We start from the raw sequence: 20951 nt of genomic DNA, 5'->3' as shown, positions 1-20951 counted from the left end.
TTGACCAGCCCATCTTACCCTTCAGAGCCTTTGCTTGCAAGGGCCTCCCTCCCATTTCTAGCAGTCTCCAGTTCTAAGAGTCTAGGGTGAGGGGCCTGGGGAGTACCAGGCAAGATTAGGAAAGGACACCCAGTGTTCACTTCTACAGGAAGTCCCATAGATAACACAGCAGATTGGCTTGCTGGGGAACGGAAAGAGTGATTAAGCAAGAGACAAGACTGTTAACAGTTCCAGAGCTCGTGGGCTCCTGGGGGCAGCGGTTGCCTCATCACCAGGTCCAGGAGGCCAGGACTGTGTGCACGACGGGGAGCCTTTGAGAGGTGGGAGCCACCTGGAGTTGCAATGCTTCTTTTCTTTGGAGGGGGTGAGCATGGGAGAAGGAGCAGTCTGGGTCTCCATCTGGCTCCTATGACAAGGGTACAAAGGTCTGAGGCCTCTTTTTTCGAGAGTTTGGAGCTCCCTGCATGGTCTCCTGAGGGCACTTGGGCAGGGGACTGGACTAGATTGCCTACCTGAAGTGGCCGTGTGACCTTGGGCAAGTTACCTGGCTTCTCAGAGCCTTGGTTTTTCTATCGAGTCGGTGAGGGGAAGAGAGGGTAACTAGACTAGAGCGAGGCACTGGGTGGTCTCTCAGACCCACCGATTTGGACAATTTGGGTTCAGTGATCATCGCTATTACTTGCAGTTATTGAAGTAAGTGGAGTGAGGAGCAGGCCCAGTTCCTTGCCCCTTTGGTGAGAGAATGAAGGAAACGGGGGAGACCCCAGCAGAGCTGCCCCCCTACCCCTACCCATTTTTCTTATGTGGCTCTCCACTCCTTCCCTGACCCAAAGCCTGTGGTGTCTGCTCCCCTAGCCCAATCCCACAGTGGGGACCTGATTCCTACAGTTGCCAGGGAGTAAGATCCATTTGCTCTCAAGTTTGGCTTCCAACTTTGTATGATTTCTTGGGCGAGGAATGTGGGGAGACGTCGGAGGGCTGAGGGTGCGGATGTGTGTTCCTGGTCACGAGGGGCTTCTGACTGTTTGGGGCGTGAGGCTGCCATGATCCAGGGAGGGGAATGTGGCGGAGGAGGGAGGGGTGCCCCCGCCGGCTGACCCCGAGGGGTGTTGTCGTGAGTGACTCTGAGTGGGCAGGGACCTCCGTACATGCGAACGACCTGTGAAGAATGTCCTGTCGGACCCGTGAGGGAGTGGTCGGGGGTGGGAGCCGGCTGACGAGGGCGTGTGTGTGTGTGTGTGTGTGTGTGTGTGTGTGTGTGTGTGTGAGCACCCACATACACGCACGTGAGGAGTGACTGAGGATGTCCCCACTATCTCTGGGTAGTCATGCTTGGCCGTGAGAGGGGTGCAGACTATTTTTAGGGTGTGCTATAAGGCCATGAGGGGGAGTCTGCCATCCCCAGCGGATGGTGTTTCTACTCTGAGGCAGTGCTCATGGTAGGGCTCTGGCTGCCTTTTCACCCCAGGCCTCCTGAGCGGCCTCCAGGGAGGGAAGGACTGATCACTGAGGCTGTGGCAGGGCGGGAGCTGCTGAGGTGTCCAGAGGATGCTCCCTCCTTCCTTCCTCCCTCCCTCCCTTTCTTCCTTCCTTCCTTTTAGAGAGAGAGAGAGAGAGAGTGAGCAGGGGAGGAGCTGGGGGGCAGAGAGAGATAATATCAAGCAGACTCCCCGCTGAGCGCAGAGCCTGACGATCTCACGACCCTGAGATCATGACCTGAGCCGAAACCAAGAGCTGAACCCTTAACTGAATGAGCCATCCAGGCGCCCCAGAAGGTGCTCCTTTCTTATGAAACGCCAGGGGACTGTTGGAAATGGGCTGTGGAGGTGCAGCCCGACCAGGAACTCCCTGAGAGGCATGTCAAAAACATCCCATATCCTGGGATATGGCCACAGGGAATGTACTTCAGGATTCTAATTTCCTTTACTTGTGGGAGCCTGGCAGATTTAATATGTGGCACCCATATCATTATAAACTCTTCTCCCAGGGCTTCAGTTCTAGAAGCTTCTGCACTGAGAATCTTATCTTGCTGCCTCTTGTATGTTATCTTCAACGGAAGTACATGTGCAGCTTGAGTTTCCAAGTCCTTTTTTTTTTTAAAGATTTTATTTATTTATTTGACAGAGAGAGGGAGAGCACAAGCAGCGGGAGGGCCAGAGGAAAAGGGAGAAGCAGGCTCCCCACTCAGCGGGGAGCCCCATGTGGGGCTCAATCCCAGGACCCTGGGACCATGACCTGAGCTGAAGGCAGACGCTTCACTGACTGAGCCACCCAGGCGCCCTGAGTTTCCAAGTCTTACACTGACAAGCAAAGCTCTCCCACTTCGCCCTGCTCCAGAAGCCTTTGTCCCACACATGCTCTGTCCGGCATTCCACACAGGGGCCTTCAGCTACCAAGGAGGTACCTCTCCAGGAAGTGGTCTTGGGGCACGGCTTGGGCAGGCCTCTGTACTTCAGAGCCTCCCTCGGTTTCCTCACAGGTCCAGTGGGAGGAAATAGTATCTGTACAGTACTCAGTTTTGCTGAGGCTCCAGTGGAATTTCGCGCCCCCTCCACCCCCTGCCATGTGATCACCACCATTGTCAATGCCACTTTTATCCAGCAGCCACTGTGGGCTGGGCATATCTGTGGGTGCTTCATGTGTCTTATATGGTCAACAAGGGTTTGCAGAACGCCAACTGTATGCAGGGCACTGTTTTAGGCATTTGGTAATTAGAGCAGTAAACGGAAGAGTATACTTTCAACTCACGTGAAGCTTACATTTCAGTAAGAAGAGGTGGAAAATTTACCAGCTAAATAAAACACTATCCTGAGAACATGACACATGCTCAGAGAAAGCAAAGCCAGAAAGGGAGGTGGGCCATACTGGGAAGGGGAGGTGGTGTTTCAACTTGAATGATCAGGTCCAATCCTCACAGCAACCCTCTGGGGTAGATACCAGTCCCACGTTCCAGTAAGGAAGCTGAGATGCGGGAACGTTAAGTGACTTGCCCAAGGTCACACAGCTTGCAAGCGGCAGGCCTGGGAGAGGCAGAGGTCTGTCTGACTCAGAGCACTGTGACTGGAAGTCACTTCCTCTCTTGGGCCTCCTTTGCCACATCTCTGAATCAAGACGGTGCGATGGACTGTCTGGAAGAAGGCACACCTCTTCCTAATTCACCTAATGGAACCAGTGCCTCGTGGCAGGACGGCTTACCACTGTGCCAGCATTCAGCTGGTTCTCAGTAAATGCTTGTCAATCTAGCGCACGCTAGATCTTGGGAACAGTTTGGGCAGAAGAATGTCTTCTTGGCCAAGGTATACTGTACTGCTAACTGTTCTTTGAGGGGTTAAAACCCTGATTTGTAGCATTTGCGGGCTCACGTGGTGTAAATAGTCCCACGGTGGCTGATCCCAAGCCACTGGGCTGGGAAGAAATGTGCACAATTGGCTTTTGCAAAGCCCTTCAGATCTGGCTCTGCAGTTTTCATCTATGATCTTAAAACTGCATCTGTGGGGCGCCTGGGTGGCTCAGTCATTAAGCATCTGCCTTTGGCTCAGCTCATGGTCCCAGGGTCCTGGGATCGAGTCCCACATCGGGCTCTCTGCTCAGCAGGGAGCCTGCTTCTCCCTCTCCCTCTTACCCCCACCCCTTTGCTCGTGCTCTCGCTCTGTCATAAATAAATACATCAATCAATCAATCAATCAATCAATCAATCTTAAAAAAAACCCTGCATCTGAAACAGACTTGGAAGGCCCCAAGAGAGAGACCAAGAGACAGCAAGATGTAGAGAAACAGATGGAGTGATAAAACACACAGGAAGAAAGAGAGAGAAAGACTGGCAGAGAGAGAGAGACTCAACCTCACTTTAAAGTCTGGGGATCTCTGCAGGCTGAGGAATTGCTTTATTCAAATCCTATGCAGCCTATGCCAGAGAACTGGCCTGAAGGGAGGCTGGACCGGTGGTGCCAGAGCCCTTGAAGAAGCCCATCATCTCTCCACTCAGCCTGTCTGTGACCTTTAATCTCAGCGGAGAAAGCTCAGAGGGGTCTTCTTGTTCCGGCTGTCTCATGCTGCACGTGTTCCTTTGTGCATGTTGTTCACTGCTTCTAAATCCTACCTGCCTTCTTTAGAGCTTGGCTCCAGTCCTGTGGCCTGCAGGAAACTGCCTGCCCGGGTGCACATCAGGCCCCTCCCACCGCATACAGTTGTATATACCCCATGCTTATTCCCCCCAGGGCAGGCCCAGACTGTACGCCTTCCAGACTCCAGCCTCCCTTCGTTCTGTCCTTGGGGTCACACCTAGACAAATCCTTATCCGTCAGAATCCTCATCAATTGACAGACCTAAGACTTTCTGTGAGAGTTGGGAGGACTCCAGTTCGTCAAGTGGACAACCCTTACATGAGCACCTACTGTGTGTCAAGGAGCGGGGAGCAATGTGGACCAAGGTGCACAGTGACATCCGTAGGGGGAGCCCAGAGCACCATGGGGCCACAGCCTAGGGGGCACTGAACCCTGCTTGAAGCGTGGGGATGGTTGCAGGGAAGGCTTCTTGGAGGACGCAGCCTCGAAGGTGAGGGAGGAAGAATAATCAGCTAAGTGGGGGATAAGAGAGTCGGGGGAGTTGGGACAAAGGGAGCAAGGTGGGAGAGGATCTGACATTCCAGGCATGGAAATGGTTCAGCAGGCGTGGCAGACTGACGGTGTGGGCGGGAGAGGGCTGAAGCAGGTGCAAGGCCATCAGAGCTACTGATTCCCTGGTGCGTGTGTCCAAGGAGCAGCGAGATGGTGTTGAGAAAAAAAAGACTGAAGATTAGGTGAGACAGAGGAAGGGGGCAATGGTGGAGGGATCCCTCAAGGTGAGATGCGAGGGAATGAGCTGGAGGAGTGGCAAGAGACAGCTCAGACGGCAAGAACCTGGACAACCCTGTGTCCCCACCCCCACCTCAAAACAGAGCCGATCCTGCACGGGGCTCTCTTATAGAACGGCCAGAGAAGACTTTTGACAAGCAAAATCTAAAAGAGATGAGGGCACACGGATAACTCGAGGGAAAAGCATTCCAGGCAGAAGGAACAGAAAGGGCAAAGGCCTCATGCTGGAGGCCAGGGGGTGGGGGAGGGTCACGAGGTCCGAGAGGGCAGCTGGCGTCCAATCAGCTTCATCAGCTGTGGTGTGTTTTCTCCAGGAGCCACGGGAGGGTTTTCAGCAGAGTGACTGGGTGCTGCAGCCCGGTACCACCTCACCATTCCTCTGTCCCCAGGCCAAAGCAGCATGGAGAGTGGACAGAGAGTGCCCCGGAAAGGCCGCAGGCTGGGCTCCAGCCGCCGGCGGCAGATGCGAGAACCAGCTGACGGCCAGGATGCCCCTGTGGCCCCAGAGCCAGAGTCCTTGTCCTCCCCGGAGGCTGCAGAGCTGCAGCGCTTTTTCCAGGACTGTGGGGCCAAGGAGAGGGGATTCGTCACCCGCGAGGACCTGGCGGTGAGTCCAAGCCCCTAGCTCATCCCCCGAATCCCTTTTCTGGAGCCTCCTGAGACTTCCTATCCCGTAAAGCAGGGCAGGCCTGCTCTTTCCCCTTTCTCCCGTCCAAAATTTGCTCTCAGAGAGGAACTCCCATGCACCGTTGGTGGGAATGCACATGGCGCGGCTGCTGTGGCAAACGGTATGGAGTTTCCTCAAAAAATTTGAAATGGAAATATCATGCAATCCAATAATTCCACTACTGGGTATTTACCCAAAGAAAACAAAAACACTAACTCAAAAAGATATATGCAGCCCTATGTTCATTGCTGCGTTATTTATTATAGCCAAGAAATGGAAGCAACCTAGTGTCTGTTGATATTGACTGAATGAATGAATAAGGAAGATGTGGCTTATATATGCAATGGAATATTACTCAGCCACAGAAAAGAATGAGATCTTCGCATCTGTGACAACATGGATGGACCTAGAGGGTATTATGCTGTGTGAAATAAGTCAGACAGAGAAAGACAATTCTGTATGATTTCACTTAGATCCAGAATCAAAAAACAAAACAACCAAACAAACAAAAAGCAGAAACAGACCCGTAAATATAGAGAGCAAACTGGTGGGTTGCCAGAGAGGAAGTGAGTGGAAGGGCAGGTGGAATGGGTGAAGGGAAGTGGGGGTACAGGCTTCTGGTTATGGAATGAGTAAGTCATGGGGCTGAAAGGTACAGTACAAGGAATATAGTCAAGGGTATTGTAATAGTGTTGTATAGTGGTACCTACCCTTGGGAGTGCAACATAACGTATAGACTTGTGAAATCACTATGTTGTACACCTGGAACTAATGTAACATTGTGTGTCAACGATACTTCAATTAAAAATCAATTAACTAGGGGTGCCTGGGTGGCTCAGTTGGTTAGGCGTCCGACTCTTGGTTTCAGCTCAGGTCATGACCTCAGGTTCTGAGATTGAGCCCCACGTCCAGCTCTGTGCTGAGCATGGAGCCTGCTTAAAATTCTCTCTCCCTCTCTCTCTCTGTTCCCCTCCCCCATTCTCTCTCCCTCTCTAAAAAACCCCCAGTTAGTTAATTAAACAAAATATAAAGATCAGTAGGCAAAAAGCATAGTTTACATACAAGTGTTTGTATGCAAAGAAATGTTCTCTGTGTTAAATGAGAAGCACACATGTTTTCTGAGGCAAATAAATAAATATAATAAAATTTGCCCTCAGAAAAGGTGAAGAATTTGTTTATACTAGTGTGTAAATGGCTAATAAGGTGTTATGTGTTCCACTCTTTCAGAAACATTTGCATTTTAACAAAGGAAAGGACTTTAAGCCAAAGATGGAACTTGCAAGTGATACAATTCTAGGCCCATGGAGCAGGGAAGTTTATCCCGGGGAGCAGTCAGAGTCCTGGAAATCAAACCATGTCAATGACTAGAAACGTCAATAACTAGAAACGTCAATGACACATAAGATCAGCCATGGTTGTGTGTTCCAGTAAGGAGTCTTGGGCTCTGGCCCAGACCAACACTGACCAGTTTTTCTTTGGCTTTTCCTCATTCTCTGCAAAGGGGTCTATGTGGGTTGCTGAAGTCTCCCTGGGACAACTGTCTCCTCCGGACACTGCTCCATGCTCCAGACTTTGTTCTGCCCCGAACAAAACTGACCTTTCCTGTGGTCTGTCCTCAGGGCCACAACAAGGTACCAATGGCCGAAGTTGAAATAGAATTTTCAGGGGTGCCTGACTGACTCAGTCAGTGGAGCGTGTGACTCTTGATCTCAGGGGTGGTGAGTTCAAGTCCCACGTTGGGCATAGAGATCATTTAAAAATAAATAAATAAATAAATGAATAAACAAACAAGAATGATTTTCTCAGAGGGGCCTTCACCAACTCCCTCAATATGTGTATATATATATCCCTCAATATATATATTTTATGTATATATATATAAATTTTTCATTTTTTTAAAGATTTTATTTATTGTTAGAGAGAGAGCACAAGCAGGGGGAGCGGCAGGCAGAGGGAGAAGCAGGCTTCCGCAGATCAGGGAGCCCGATGCGGGGCTCTCTGGGATCATGACCTGAGCCAAAGGCAGACGCTTAACTGACTGAGCCACCCAGGCGCCCTATATATAATTTTCAAAGGGGTAAAAAAGTAAATATAAAATCAAGTAAATATAAAATCAACACTTATCAAAGGCCTTATAATTAATTATTATTACTAATTAATGAAGGAACCAGTAAGATGTCACAACTGGCTCAAAAGCATGTGAGAAGCTAGGATACAGTATTTGAAGGCAATCTGACAAGAGAGTGTTAGGATAAGATTGCTGAGTTCAATTTGTAAAATGGCTGATGTCCAACAGGCCGTAAATCTTTGGGGTTATCTGTTGTACTAGACAAAAATTATTTTCATCTCTCCCGGGCAAAAATCTGCAAGTTAACAAGTAACTTCAGCAAGTCTGGGACTTTTAATTAAAGATAAACAATGAGATGGACTGGGTGCATTCCTCTAGTCTAGACAATGCTTGAAAGGACATGCTCTCTACCTTTTGGCCTGGTTTCCAGGTTTCCAATTATTCAGATAATTTTCTGTGATGATAAATAATCTCCCAAGTATATTCCTGATATAAAAAAGCCTATTCTCATTCCACCTATTTCCATCCATGCAGCAAGGGTGTAAATGAAACGTGGGCATCCTTGAGCTTGCTCTGCAAATCTAGACTTTGAAAACATGAAGCCATTTTAGCTTCTGTCCAGAAGTTTTCATACAGAATCTTAGATTTCAAACCTCCGTTATTTGCTCTTCTACCCAGAGTGAATGTCTGTCCCAGTTTGTCTGGGATGTGGCACTTCCAGTGTTAACACTGGGAACATCTCGGGCCAACTGGGTCAAGCTGGCCGTCCTATTTCTTCTCTCTTCAGGCCAGGAAACTAAACCCAAGACTCTCTCTTCACCAGCTTTCACCTGTAGCCCCTATAAATGCAAGGGGTTTCCTTTCTTCTTGAGAGTCCCAATTTTTCTAAGGTCCCTCTCCTGCCCAGAAGCGGCCTTCCTTATCAACTGGTTCCAGGCCAGGTCGCTGGGAGGGTTTTGCAGACACTGGGGCCATGGCTGTTCCTTACAGTAGACTTGTCACATCTGATTAGTGAGAATCATTCTCCAACGTGACCCTCTGGTTACATAATGATTCATCCAACTATATCCCAGCAAAAAAGGAGGACAGATTCTTACTGAATCTGTGTCAATCATTATATCACCAGGGGAAGTCAGGAGGTCCAGTAAAAGTGTCAGTCTCTGAATCAGGGGGGCGTCAGTGAGATTCAGATAACATTTATAGTGTTTGACTTCAGTTTACAAAAGCAGTAATCCACTAAACCGAAGGTTAGACAGGGCTCAAGAAGACAGAAACAACTTCCTCATTAGATCCATAAAGATAGAACAATAAAAAATAATACCAATTATATTCCCAACAAATAACCACAATTCCTGTTCTGCTGGATCTTGAGTGAGCTGGCTGCTTCTGAACTCAAGAGTCCTGGAAATTGTCAGTCTGCCAGCTTTGGCTGAAGGTCCGCTAACGTTCAGCTCGGAAACCTAGTATCCAGGGGAAGCATCCGTAGCTCATAGAACCGGGCCCAGTCCTTTTCCACAAGATGTTGGGTCTGTCCTTGGTGGCCCGCAGCTCTTAACTGAGACTTCAGGCCAGGGTAGGAAAGAAGGAACGTTTTTGCTAATGAGACTGAAAAGCTGTGGTTATTTATTACGTAACTAATAATATCAGAGTGGAAGAGAGTAAAGTTTTCTGTTGGGATACAGCACATAACTATTTCGTAGGGTTTGATCAGTGTTTCCCCTGAAGATAAGCACGTATCATGGATCAGCAAATGCACTGAGCAGTCTCCAGGGCCTTCCCATAAAGCATGCAATTTCTGAAATATTTACATGAATCGCATTTTACCTATAGAAACTTGCCTAGGAAAGCCTGAACATCTCTTCTGAGTTGACGGTTCTTCCCATGATGTTTTTTTTTAACCCAAACCATATATATCATACATATTTATACATATGTAACTATAGATAGATAGATAGATAGATATACAAGCTTCTTAAAAAATTTAACCTCCACTCTCCTAACCCAAGCCTATCAGATTTTGTTACAGGCTAAATCCTCAGTTTTTATTTTCATCTACATGCAACAAAAATTCCAAGATTTCTCTTTATTGATAATAATCAACTCATTATCTTTTAGGAGTGGGTATTAAACATAACTGTGTTAATTAATCCTTTTATCATAATAATCAATCTTAATGAACTTTTAAAATACTTCATAAGTTATCTATATTGCCCAAAAGTACATTTGTATTTCAAATCAAGGATTTGAAGAATTTCCTTATGATTTTTGAAAATTATTTTTTCACATATTTTTTATTGCATCATAATTGACATTATATTCGTTTCAGGTATACAATGTAATGATTTGCTATCTGCATATGTTGCAAAATGATCACCACAATAAGTCTAGTTAATAGCCATCACCATACAGTTACAAAATTCTTTTTCTTGTCAGGAGAACTTTCAAGATCTACTCTCCTAGCTACTTTCAAAGATGCAATTATTAACTATTGTCACCATGCTGTACATTATATCCCCATGACTTATTCATTTTATAACTGGAAGCTGTACTTTTTTTGACACCCCTCCAACCCCTGCCTCAGGCAACCACCAGTATGTTCTCTGTATTCATGAGCTCAGTTTTTCGGTTTATTGGTTGGTTGGTTGGTTGGTTGATTTTAGATTCCACATATAAGTGAGCTCATTCAGTATTTATTTATTTCTTTTTTTTAAATTTTTTTTATATTAGTAACCATACATTACATCATTAGTTTTTGATGTAGTGTTCCGTGATTCATTGTTTGCGTAAGTATTTATCTTTTTCTGTCTGACATAACTCACTTAACATAGTGACCTCAAGGTCCATCCATGTTGTTGCAAATGGTAAGATTTCATTCTTTTATATGGCTGAATAATGACTCATTATATATATACACACACACACACACACCATATCATATCTTCATCCGTTCATCCATCTATGAACATTTAGGTTCTTTCTATCCCTTAGCTATTATAAATAATGCTGCAGTGAAAACATGGCAGTACAGATATCTTTTCGTATTAGTGTTTTTGTTATCTTCGGGTAAATATCTAGAAGTGGGATTGCTGGATCCCTAGGGAAGTTCTATTTTTAATTTTTTTAGCAACAGCCATACTCTTTTCCAAAGTGGCTGCACCACTTTACATTCCCACCAACAGTGCACAAGGGTTCCCTTTTCTCCACATTCTTGCCAACACTTGTTATTTCTTGCCCATTCTGCTCTTATAACAATGGTGAAGTATTTAATAAATACAGAGAAGGATATCCTAAAATTTTATTATTTTTTCCTGAAATTTAGGATCTTATATTGGAAAGGCAAAAGCAGAAGAGCTATCAGAGAAGATTTTGGCCACTAGATTCAGATAGGATCAAAGGAGCCTGAGAAATAGTACGTGGTTACCTATTAAATCGAAGTGACAATAAAACAAAATATTTTGAGATAAACACAGAAGAAGGTAGGTAACATGATTACAAGGATATTTAGCTCTTTCATAAGAGAGGTGCCTTAGATTTTTAATTTCTTTTTTTACTTGAAAAGATGATCAAGCCAAAATAAAGTAGAGAAATTTATTCTGTTGACAATATGGAATCATTTATCTGGGCAGTTTACACAGAAGAGAAATAGTAGCTTCTTTTTAACTCTTGCTAAGAGCTCTATGACCAATTTATCATTTTAATAGAGATACAGCTGAATTCTAGTTTTGCATTAATATAACATGTGGCAGTAAAAGTTTCACAACTTTAAAAAAGTATTTATTTTTAAGCCCATTAAAACTGAGCCAAATTTGGCACTTGGCAAAATGTTAACCTATTTCATAGCTTATTTTCAGACTTAGGTCTTATAAATCAAGGCAACTAAAATTCCCTTTCAGCAAACCCTCTACAACTGTCTGTATCCAATTCAGGTTTGCATTTTCATCGCTTTTCATGTTCTGGAACAATCAGACACTTAAGACAAAACCACTTCCTTATTTGGAAAGTCAAAACGTGTCCCATTTTCCTTGCAGACACAGCGGTATCTCTCTGTCCCTGTTGGTCCTAGTATAGTTTCAAACATCCGAAGTGATTGTAACTTTTTTTTTTAATTTTATTTATTTATTTGACAGAGAGAGAGAGAGACAGTGAAAGAGGTAACACAAGCAGGGGGAGTGGGAGAGGGAGAAGCAGACTCCCCGCTGAGCAGGGAGCCTGATGCAGGGCTCGATCCTAGGACCCTGGGACCATGACCTGAGCCGAAGGCAGACGTTTAACGACTGAGCCACCCAGCTGCGCATAGTGATTGTTAACTTTTAACCAAAGTAACTAACCTCTATTTCACAGAAATAGCTGGGCTACAAATGAGTGAGCACTGTCTGTGTTATTCAAGCATTTTAGTAGACTTAGCAAAGCTCACAAACAGGTATAACACAACATTTTACAGCCACACATATGCCTTGCAAAAGTTTTTAAAAATTGTCATAAAAGGGGCACCTGGGTGGCTCAGTCGGTTAAGCGTCTGCCTTCGGCTCAGATCATGATCCCAGAGTCCTGGGATCGAGCCCCGCATTGGGCTCCCTACTCAGCGGGGAGTCTGCTTCTCCTTCTCCCTCTGCCCCTCCCTGCCACTCGTGCTCTGCCCCCCAAATAAATAAATAAATAATCTTTTAAAAATTGTCATAAAATATACATAACATGAAATTTGCCATTTTAAGCATTTTTATGTGTAGAGCTCAGTGGCATTAGGTACATTTCACAATGTTGTACAACCATCACCACCACCTATTTCCAGATCTTCTTCATCTTCCCCAACTGAAACTCTGTCCCAGTTAAACACTAATTCCCATTCTTCTTTCTCTCCATCCCCCAGAAACCCCCACTCTCCTTTCTGTCTCTATGAATTTGATCACTCTACGTCCCTCATATAAGTGGGAAAATACATTTGTCTTTCTGTGACCGGCTTCTTTTACTTAGTATGATATCCTTAACGTTCATTCATACTATAGCAGGGGTCAGAATTGCCTTCCTTTTTAAGGCTGAACAATATTCCACTGTATGCATAGACCATATTCTGTCTTTCTGTTCATCCTTCAGTGGACGTTTGAGTTGCTTCCATCCTTTGGCTACTGTGAATAGTGCTGCTATGAAGTAGGGTGTACAAATATCTACTTGAGTCTTGAGTCTCTGCTTTGCCTTGCACAACTACTTAAAGTGGCAAGAATGGGGGCGCCTGGGTGGCTCAGATGGTTAAGCTTTGGACTTTTGGTTTTGGCTCTGGTGATGATCTCAGGGTCAGGAGATCAAGCCCTGGGTCAGACTCAAGGCTCAGTGGGGAGTCTGCTTGGGATTCTTTCTGTCCCTCTCCCCACCCCATCTGCTCTCTCTCTCTCAAATAAACAAATAAATCTTAAAAAAAATAAGGTGGCAAGAATGAATTTACTCATTAACATGACCCAAAGTTATAGCAGCTTTCTTGCATGTAAAAATTAGAAGTAAAAGGATATAAACTTAAAATTATGCTTAACAATCAATGTTTCAGTTTTTCTCAGAAATTGTCCAGGTAGCCAAAAATTATTTATTAATTAATATTAATTCACATTTTTAAAGTTACCTAAGGATCTTGGAACTGCGTAATGAATCAATGTAGTTGAGCACAATTTTACATTTTTCTTATCTTAAAACATTATGTAAGGATAATGTTGGCTTATTTGATCAGTAAGACAAAATCAGAAGTGTAAGAAATTCAGATTAAATAGTTTCTTCACATAAAACAAATCCAGATCTCATAAAAAGTAGAATGTTTAATTGTAGTATAATTAACTATTTATAGTTAATATAAAGCAAAGAAAACACTGATAGCTATTATTTGCATTTTATAAACAAAATTACTAAACCAATCTAATTTATCCAAAGATTTACATTAATTATGTTAACCTGGCTCCTTAAAAGTTTTCTGAGCTAGCAATTTCTCATAAAAGGGATTTTTTCTTTCAAAGTTTAGCACATTTAAAACATTAGAAATTCAGTTTCTTTATTTTATGTGATTTGGGGGAACATTAAATTTATATAAGCACTTATTTGTCTCTACAAACGAATCAACACAGAACCCTGTAAGAGACACAGTACTCAAGTCATTAATACCCTCCAGATGTAGAAAAGTATTTCATACTCACAGAAGAGTTAAAGGCTTTTCTGAATTACAGATGTGTAGACGCACAGATACACAGATCCAGTGGCTTCATACCCTCAGTTCCAGGCCACAGGTCAAAAGGAAACACAGACACACAAAACTCACCAGTCCAGATCTCAAAGAGCTGTTCTCCTTCCTAGTGAGCACAAAACGCTTCACCAATTCGGAGTACACATAGAAAAACCACCACCACCACCACCAACAACAAAGATCAGCAAATCAGATTTTCGGTTGCCTCTCAACCAACAGACACTAATTCTCCATCATGCATCCCACAGAGATCACCAATGGCCAGTCCATAAAATGGAATTCCCCATCATTGCTGCCACCAAAAATGAAAACACAGAATCAGCAAGAAAAAAAAAAAAAAAAGACAAACAACAAAATAAACAGCAAACCTAAAGTTCTGTCACACATGGGATTCTCTCCAAAAGCCAAGGGAGGAGGTGCTTGGGTTTCCCAAAGCCCACGAGGGGCCCTTCATCAGCACCCATGTTACTTGGTTCTGATGGCTGAGTTTACTGGGGTGTCTCCACGAAATGTCCAAAACTCTTTTTTTAAAGATTTAATTTAATTTATTTATTTGACAAAGACAGTGAGAGCCCAAGCAGGGGGAGCGGTAGAAGGAGAGGGAGAGGCGGACTCTCTGCTGAGCAGGGAGCCCGATATGGGACTTGATCCCAGGACCCCGGAATCATGACCTGAGCCGAAGGCAGACACTTAGCCGACTGAGCCACCCAGGCGCCCCTCCAAAACTCTTAAATATAATTTTCAAAAAGATAAAATCATGACCCTTGGGCAAAAATAAAATAAATCCCTCTCAAAGATTTTATTTAGCTCATTAATGAGAGATGCCATGAATGGTTGAAAGAGCATTAAAAAAAATGGATAACAAAAAGTGTTAGAACGAGATGGCTGAGTTAGATTTTTTCAAAGCTGGTTAATGTACAACAGGCCATAAATCTTTGAGGTTATCTGTTCCAGCAGACAAAAATTATTTACATCTCTCCTGGACAAAATCTACAAGTTAATAGGTGACTTCATTTAGTCTGGGACTTCCAGTCTGTCCCAGGGGATGAAATGAAGTACGTTCCTATAGTCCAGAAGATGCTTGGGTAAACTTTGCCCCCGTGGAATGCTGAAAGAGTGTGCTGTCCACCTTTTGGACTTATTCTCAAATTTCAGATAATTTTCTGGGATACCAATAAACACATCCTGGGGAGGATTAGCTACTGTCCTTTATTAGGATCCTAAAGGGATGAGACTCAGAAGAGTTAAGTTCTGGTGTTGGATGGAGGAAGGGGAAAGGTGCAGAGGGAGTTCAGGGCCCTGCTGAGAGAGCCATCTTGGGGGGGGTGGTGTCCCGGAGCCTCCAGGGTGGGCCCTGGGTCAGCTTGGGGCTGGGACTCCAAAGCTGGGGAGAGGGGAGGTAGGGGTGTCTGAAGACAAACACCTCTCTTTTTTGGAGGGTGGCCCAGAGTCCTCCCCAGTGGGAACAGTGCCAACTTACCTCTTCCTTGCAGGCGGCCAAGTTCAGCTTCCTGGGCAGTGCGGAGGAGCTGGAGATGATCTTTGACTGGGTGGATGTGGAGCAAAAGGGACGCCTCTCCCTGGAAGAATTCAGCTCTGGGCTCAGTATGTCTGTCCTGGGGGGGTCTCTGGGGACTTGCCGTCCAGCCAGGCATCCCATGTGGCGTGCCCAGTACGGGGAGGCTGGACTGACATGAAAGGCAACAGGGCACCTCCGCAACAGCCCTGAGAGCAGTCCAGGGCATGGATGATGATTATACTGGAGATGGGCATACTAAGCCTGTGTGGGCAGGCAGTTGGTTTAAGACGGGGCTGGGCCTTAAGACTCTAGCCCAGGAGACCCGCTCGCTTCCTCGGCTGTGGGGGGGGGGGGGGGCTCCTCTTAGCATCCCCCTCCTCCAGGGAGACCTCCAGGCTTACTTTCTGATGCCTCACTTGTCTTCTCCCCAACAAAAGGCTCCCTTGAGCAAGAGGTTAAGCAAGCCCCACTCTTGAGACCACAGGCTTTGTTTCTGCCTGAGAAAAGTCACATTCTGGCTTTGGTGAAGGGAATTCCAGGCCCCAGGGAGCAGCAGAGGGTGATATTTAGTGGTTGGGGGCTTCCCAGGCCCTTTGCCCTGCTTTGGGGAGGGCCACTCCAAAGTCAGCTTCTCAAGACAGGCCCAAAAGGACCTAAAAAGGCCAAGGTCAGCAGAGCACAATATTCCCACTGATCTTCTCGATGCGGGTTGACCTGCCCGCCCAGGGAATGGAAGGTGTGATGTCCTTGCCGAGACCCTGCAAAGCACAGCTCAGACTTAAATGTCTGCAAAGCCATCCAGCGTTCTCAGGTCTGCTGAGTCTCCAAAAGTTTGGGGGACAACGGAGAGGGAGGCCAGGAATCTGCATTTACAGCTCATAAAATGGGCAGAATGTCAACCTTGAGTAGATTCCCAAGGACAATATGACGAATGCATGAACGTGACCCTGTATATATGTGACCAACACAGATATAATTATTTCCCCAAGGTCTGGAGCAGGGCCAGATGGGAGATCGGGGGGCTGAGCCCCACCCCACTCTGCGGCCTTTTGTCCTCCTCTGTCCCCCAGAGAACATCTTTGGCTCCAGCTTGAGCACCCACAGGCTCCACAGAAAGAGGCCACTGTCCTCCAAGAGAGAATCTGCAGCCACCAGCTTCCCAGTGCCAGAGGAGGCTGACCCTGAGGAGAAGGAGGCGTTCCTTGCCTTCATCCAGCAGCTGGGGGCAGGCCACTTACTTCCGGAGTAAGGCCAGCACTGCGCTATGGGGGGTGGGGGGGTGGGGGGCTGGGGAGAGGGGCAGGCAGTGGGGAGGTCAGCGGGGGCGGAGGACTCGCCTGGACACAGTGCCAAGGTGGGAGGCCACCAAGTAGAGCTGGGTGCAAATCCTGGTTTGGCCACGTGTTAGCTGTTGGCCATGGGCAAGTGGCCTAACCTTTGACATCTGTCTTCCAGCCGCAGTGCGATCGCAGGGACAGTTATGAGATTAAATGAGCCCGTGTGGAGAGTGTCTTTGTGGGAGAGTCCCTCCCACCCCCACCCGCTCTCTCTCTGTCCTGCCCTATATGATTGCTCCGCAGGATTAGCGGGTTGGGGTATCAGCCTCCCAAGGGTACTCATGTTCTTAAAAACACGACTGCCTGAGGGGGCCTTTCCTAACCGAAAAAGAGGGTCCCCCAGTGGAGTGGTTCAGATACAACGATGCCCTGGTTTGGGCAGGTTTGGAGGCAGGGAGGGCATTTCCTCCAAACCGTCTCAGGCTCTGGGCTCATGGGGTTCACTCAGGCCCAGAGAAAGGGGGCCGCTGCCTATAAATGCCCCTCTCACACCCCTCCAGGGCCCCCTGGGTCTCTTAGAGCCAGCGAGGGACTCACCCTTGCCTGTGGTACCTACAGGCTCTGTGAGGACAAGCTCTCAGAGAGTGGGGCCGAGTGTCGTAGGGCACGCCGGGCGGGACTTAGGGTACCGGCTGGGGGGCGGGTGTGGTGGGGAACCGGTTACCCCCTTGGCAGCTTGGCCTGGGCTCAGCCGTCTGGCATCTGTCTTCATGACTTAATGAAATCCAAGTGAAAGCAGTATTAATTGAGCGCCAGCCATGTGCAGGCCCCAAGCTGGGGCTGTCACTGGGCATGTCTCATTCTGCAGCGACCTTACCTTACCGGGCAAGTATCCGCCTCCTCATTGTACAAAGAAGCCCAGAGAGGGCATGGGAGTTGCCAAAGGTCACACAGCTACAGAGTGGGAGAAGAGAGAAGGCAGATGGCAGCCCTGGGTCGTCAGGCTCCCAATTCCTCCACCCCACCCCCACCCCCTGCCATAATTCATCACCAAGGCATGGAGAGACAAAGTGCTGTGGGGGTTCAAGAAGGGAGAGGGCACCTCTGGGAAAGGTTCCTGGAGGAGGCGGCAACTGGAGTTGTACCTTGTAGGGTATAAACAGATTTTTGTGGCCCAGGTGCCCAAGTCTCTTGGAGTGTTGCCTTAAAATGGAGAAGTGGGCCCCCCTGCTTCTGGGTCCCACCTCATACCTCATGTCTGGCTGTCCCCCTTCCCCAGGCAGGCGGACATCTGGCAGCTGTGGGGGAAGCTGCGGGAGGAGGAGCCCCAGGTGGCAGGCAACCTGGAGGGCTTTCTGGCCAGGATGAGCAGCCGCCTGCAGAAGGCACGGGCTGACAAGGAGGTTCTGGAGCTGACCCTGAGGAAGTGAGTGGGGCCGGGGTTGAGGGGGGGTGGCGGCCACCTGGTGTCTGGCATGGAGTATGCGCTCCTTACATTTTAGCTGAGCAGGAGGGGAATTCCCTCAGCTCCAGAAGCCTGGAGGCCAGGGGTCCAGGGCAGGCCTGGGAGCTGGTGGGCGTAGCTGAGCTGGAAGAAGGGATGGCTTAGGGGACCTGTTGAAGAGGACAGAGATGGGCCTCGAGTGGGAGTGGGAATGGCCAGTGCGTCTTGGCACAGGGCCACTGTGGGCCCCACCTCCGGGGGCATTGCTCATGTAGATTACAAAGCATGCGGCGACCCCGGGGTGGGCGTGGACAGAGCCTTGCCCGGGGGTCTGGGTTTGGGGGTGGGGAATGGAGACAGCGGGAAGTGGGGACAGGGTGATGGGGCGATTGGGACCTTGGGACGGGGCCACGGGAACCAATATCTTGGTGAGGGTTACAGGAGTCAGCATGATGGGATCAGGATGGCCAACGTCAAGGGCGTACGCATGAGGGGCTGTTGTTGGGATGATTGCTCTCAGGGTGACAGGGGTCAGTGACCACTGGCAGAGTGAGGTGAGCAGTGGGATGGACTCCAAACCCAGGCCCAGACCACCCCGCCAGCAGCAGGGTCCCCGGGTGCTCACCTGCTGCCCGGCCCGCCCCCTCCCCTTCCAGGCGGGACTCCGACCACCACCGAGAGGTCCAGCAGCTCTATGAGGAGATGGAGCAGCAGATCCACAGGGAGAAGGAGCAGCTGCAGGCCGAGGTGGCCTCCCCTGGGAGCCCGCCCTTGACTCCGGCCCTGGGCCCCTCTGCTGGCTGAGTAGTGGGTCCGGGCACTGGCCAGTGCGGGACAGCAGGAGGCCGCTGGGGGAAGGCCCTCTCACCCCCTGCCCGGCTGGCATTCCTCAGAGAGACGTGGGGGGGGGGCGCTGGGCCTCAGCCCCCCGCCCATCTCGGCCAGGTCTCGCTCTCTGGGCCTCCATCTTGGTGCCACGTCTTGGCCTGAGCCAGGGAAGCTGTCCTGAGACCTGGCCTTGCCAGGGCATCCCGGACCCTGTGCCCCAGGCCTGGGTGGAGGTGGAGTGTGGGGCCGGCTGGCCCGGCCTTGCGGGGACTAAGTCAGCAGCTCGGCTGCTGAAAACTCTCTGCTCGCCAGAGCGACTCCCGGGACCTGGCCTTCAGCTCCCAGATGCAGGAGGTCTTGGAGGCCAAGGAGCGCGAATTTCAACAGCTGACGGAGGGCCAGAGGGAGGTGAGTGAGAGCGCTTGCCTGGGAGCCCAATCTCTGACACCCATCTTCTGAGAATTCATGGGGGTGGTTGGGCCCCCTTTTCTGAGATGAGGCCAGGGAGTGCAGAGGGACCGCCGGGAATTTCCAGGTTCAAATTCCAGCTGTTCCAATTAAGAGCCATGCAAATCTGAGGCAATAACTTCGCTTGTCTTGGCCTTAGGTCTCCATCTGTAAAATGGGACTAGCCACATCTACTGCATCTCCTAGGCTGGTTGGGTCAAATGATGTAATGAAGGGGAAAGCACATTGAAACGGGAAGGCACTGGGCAAACATGAGGTCCCTGTGTCGGAGAGGCTTAGTGATAAGGTAGTGTTCAACTCTTGTCTCCACTGTCAACTGAGTGAACTGGGGCAGGTTTTTAAGCTCTCTGAGCCTTGGTTTCCTCATCAGAGAATCGGAGATCAGAACCCTTGCCCTAGAAGGCTGCTGGGATGACTAGAGATACCATGTTTGAGGGCCTAGCATGGTGCCTGGCGCACAGTAGGTGCTTCACCCATCACAACTGTCACTGTCTCTGAATCTGACCCAGCTCCCTGCTGCCCCGACATCCCAGGTCTTGTAGCCCATAGTCACTGCCAGTGGCTTTGTGGCTAAGTCTTTGGGTTTGAGACCCTGCCCCACCATCTCTTCCTTTCTCAACTCCCGGACCACTGATCTTAGTTCCACCACCTGATGGAACCAGGGCAACCAGCTTTCCTTCAGCCCTGGACAAAGTTTCTGGAGCCTTTTCCACTGTTGCCTTGCCTGGCTCTGTCACCTGGTCCCAGCTTCCCAACACGGGCTGATTTCCAGATGCCTCTGCAGCAGCTGCTCTTTGGAAATGAGGCTGGCCCCATCAGCCAAGGGAGGAGATTGGCCTTTCCACATGGGGCCATTTTGTCCTGTCCCCCGCGGACGTGAAGCCTCTCCCCCAAGGTCATTCTTTCCCTCACCCAGCGATTATTTGTGGCGTGCCTTCTAGTGCCTGGCACTGTTCTAGGTCCTGAGGAACGTGAGAGACACACACCCCTGCCCACAGAGTTATAACCTTAGTCAGGAAGATGGATGATAAACAAAGTAAGCAAGTAAAATCTATAACATGCTGGAGAGTGAAGGTGCTAAGGAGAATGAAGGGAAGCAGGGCAGGGGGCTAGAGGGTTTTGACAGGGAAATCCAGGAAGGCCTCACTGAGTTGCTGACATTGGAGTAAAGGCCTGAAGGAGATGAGGAGTGGGCTGTGTGGTACCTGGAGAAGGGCAGTCCAGGTGGAGAGAAGAGTGAGTGCAAAGGCCCTGAGGCGGGTGTGTGCCCTGAGGCGGGTGCGTGCCGTGAGGGCTCCCGGAGCAGCGAGGAGACCTGTGGGCTGGAGCAGACCGAGGAAGGGGAGGGGAGTGGGAGAGGAGGGCAGAGACCTCATGAGGTGGGAGGGACTGAGCAGGGCACTGGATGCCACTGTGAGGGCTTCACCTTCCCTGCTGAGTGCTCACACCTCACTCCATCCCCGAGTCCTGTGCCTTGCTGTTGGCTCCGGAGCTCCCTGCGGACCAGATGGGGTTCAGAGACGAGCAACCAGGGCAGCGCTCTGAGCAGAGGAGGGTGTGATCCTGTCCATGTGTTGGGCCCTTGTGGTTCCGGCAGTTTGTGTGTCTTA

General features: G+C 48.7%; 1 protein-coding gene across 2 annotated transcripts in view; it reads left to right on the top strand.

Annotated features, from left to right (window-relative positions):
- Positions 1 to 210: 210 nt before the first annotated feature.
- RAB44 (RAB44, member RAS oncogene family) overlaps positions 211 to 20951 on the top strand; it is a 34845-nt gene continuing 14104 nt past the window's right edge. For both annotated transcript variants that reach the window (XM_028120598.2, XM_028120599.2), the window contains exons 1-7: positions 211 to 320; positions 5243 to 5460; positions 15299 to 15410; positions 16395 to 16569; positions 17881 to 18027; positions 18702 to 18792; positions 19186 to 19281. In XM_028120598.2, the coding sequence (XP_027976399.2) occupies positions 5254 to 5460; positions 15299 to 15410; positions 16395 to 16569; positions 17881 to 18027; positions 18702 to 18792; positions 19186 to 19281 (828 nt within the window). In that variant the 5' untranslated portion in view covers positions 211 to 320; positions 5243 to 5253. The remainder of the gene's footprint in view (positions 321 to 5242; positions 5461 to 15298; positions 15411 to 16394; positions 16570 to 17880; positions 18028 to 18701; positions 18793 to 19185; positions 19282 to 20951) is intronic.

Source organism: Eumetopias jubatus, unplaced genomic scaffold, assembly GCF_037043125.1.
Source record: "Eumetopias jubatus isolate StellerSeaLion01/CBP00866 unplaced genomic scaffold, mEumJub1_p1.0 scaffold_6, whole genome shotgun sequence".
NCBI classification, from domain to species: Eukaryota; Metazoa; Chordata; class Mammalia; order Carnivora; family Otariidae; genus Eumetopias; species Eumetopias jubatus.
Note: the sequence above shows the minus strand (reverse complement) of the source record. Positions and strands in the feature narration are given on the sequence as shown.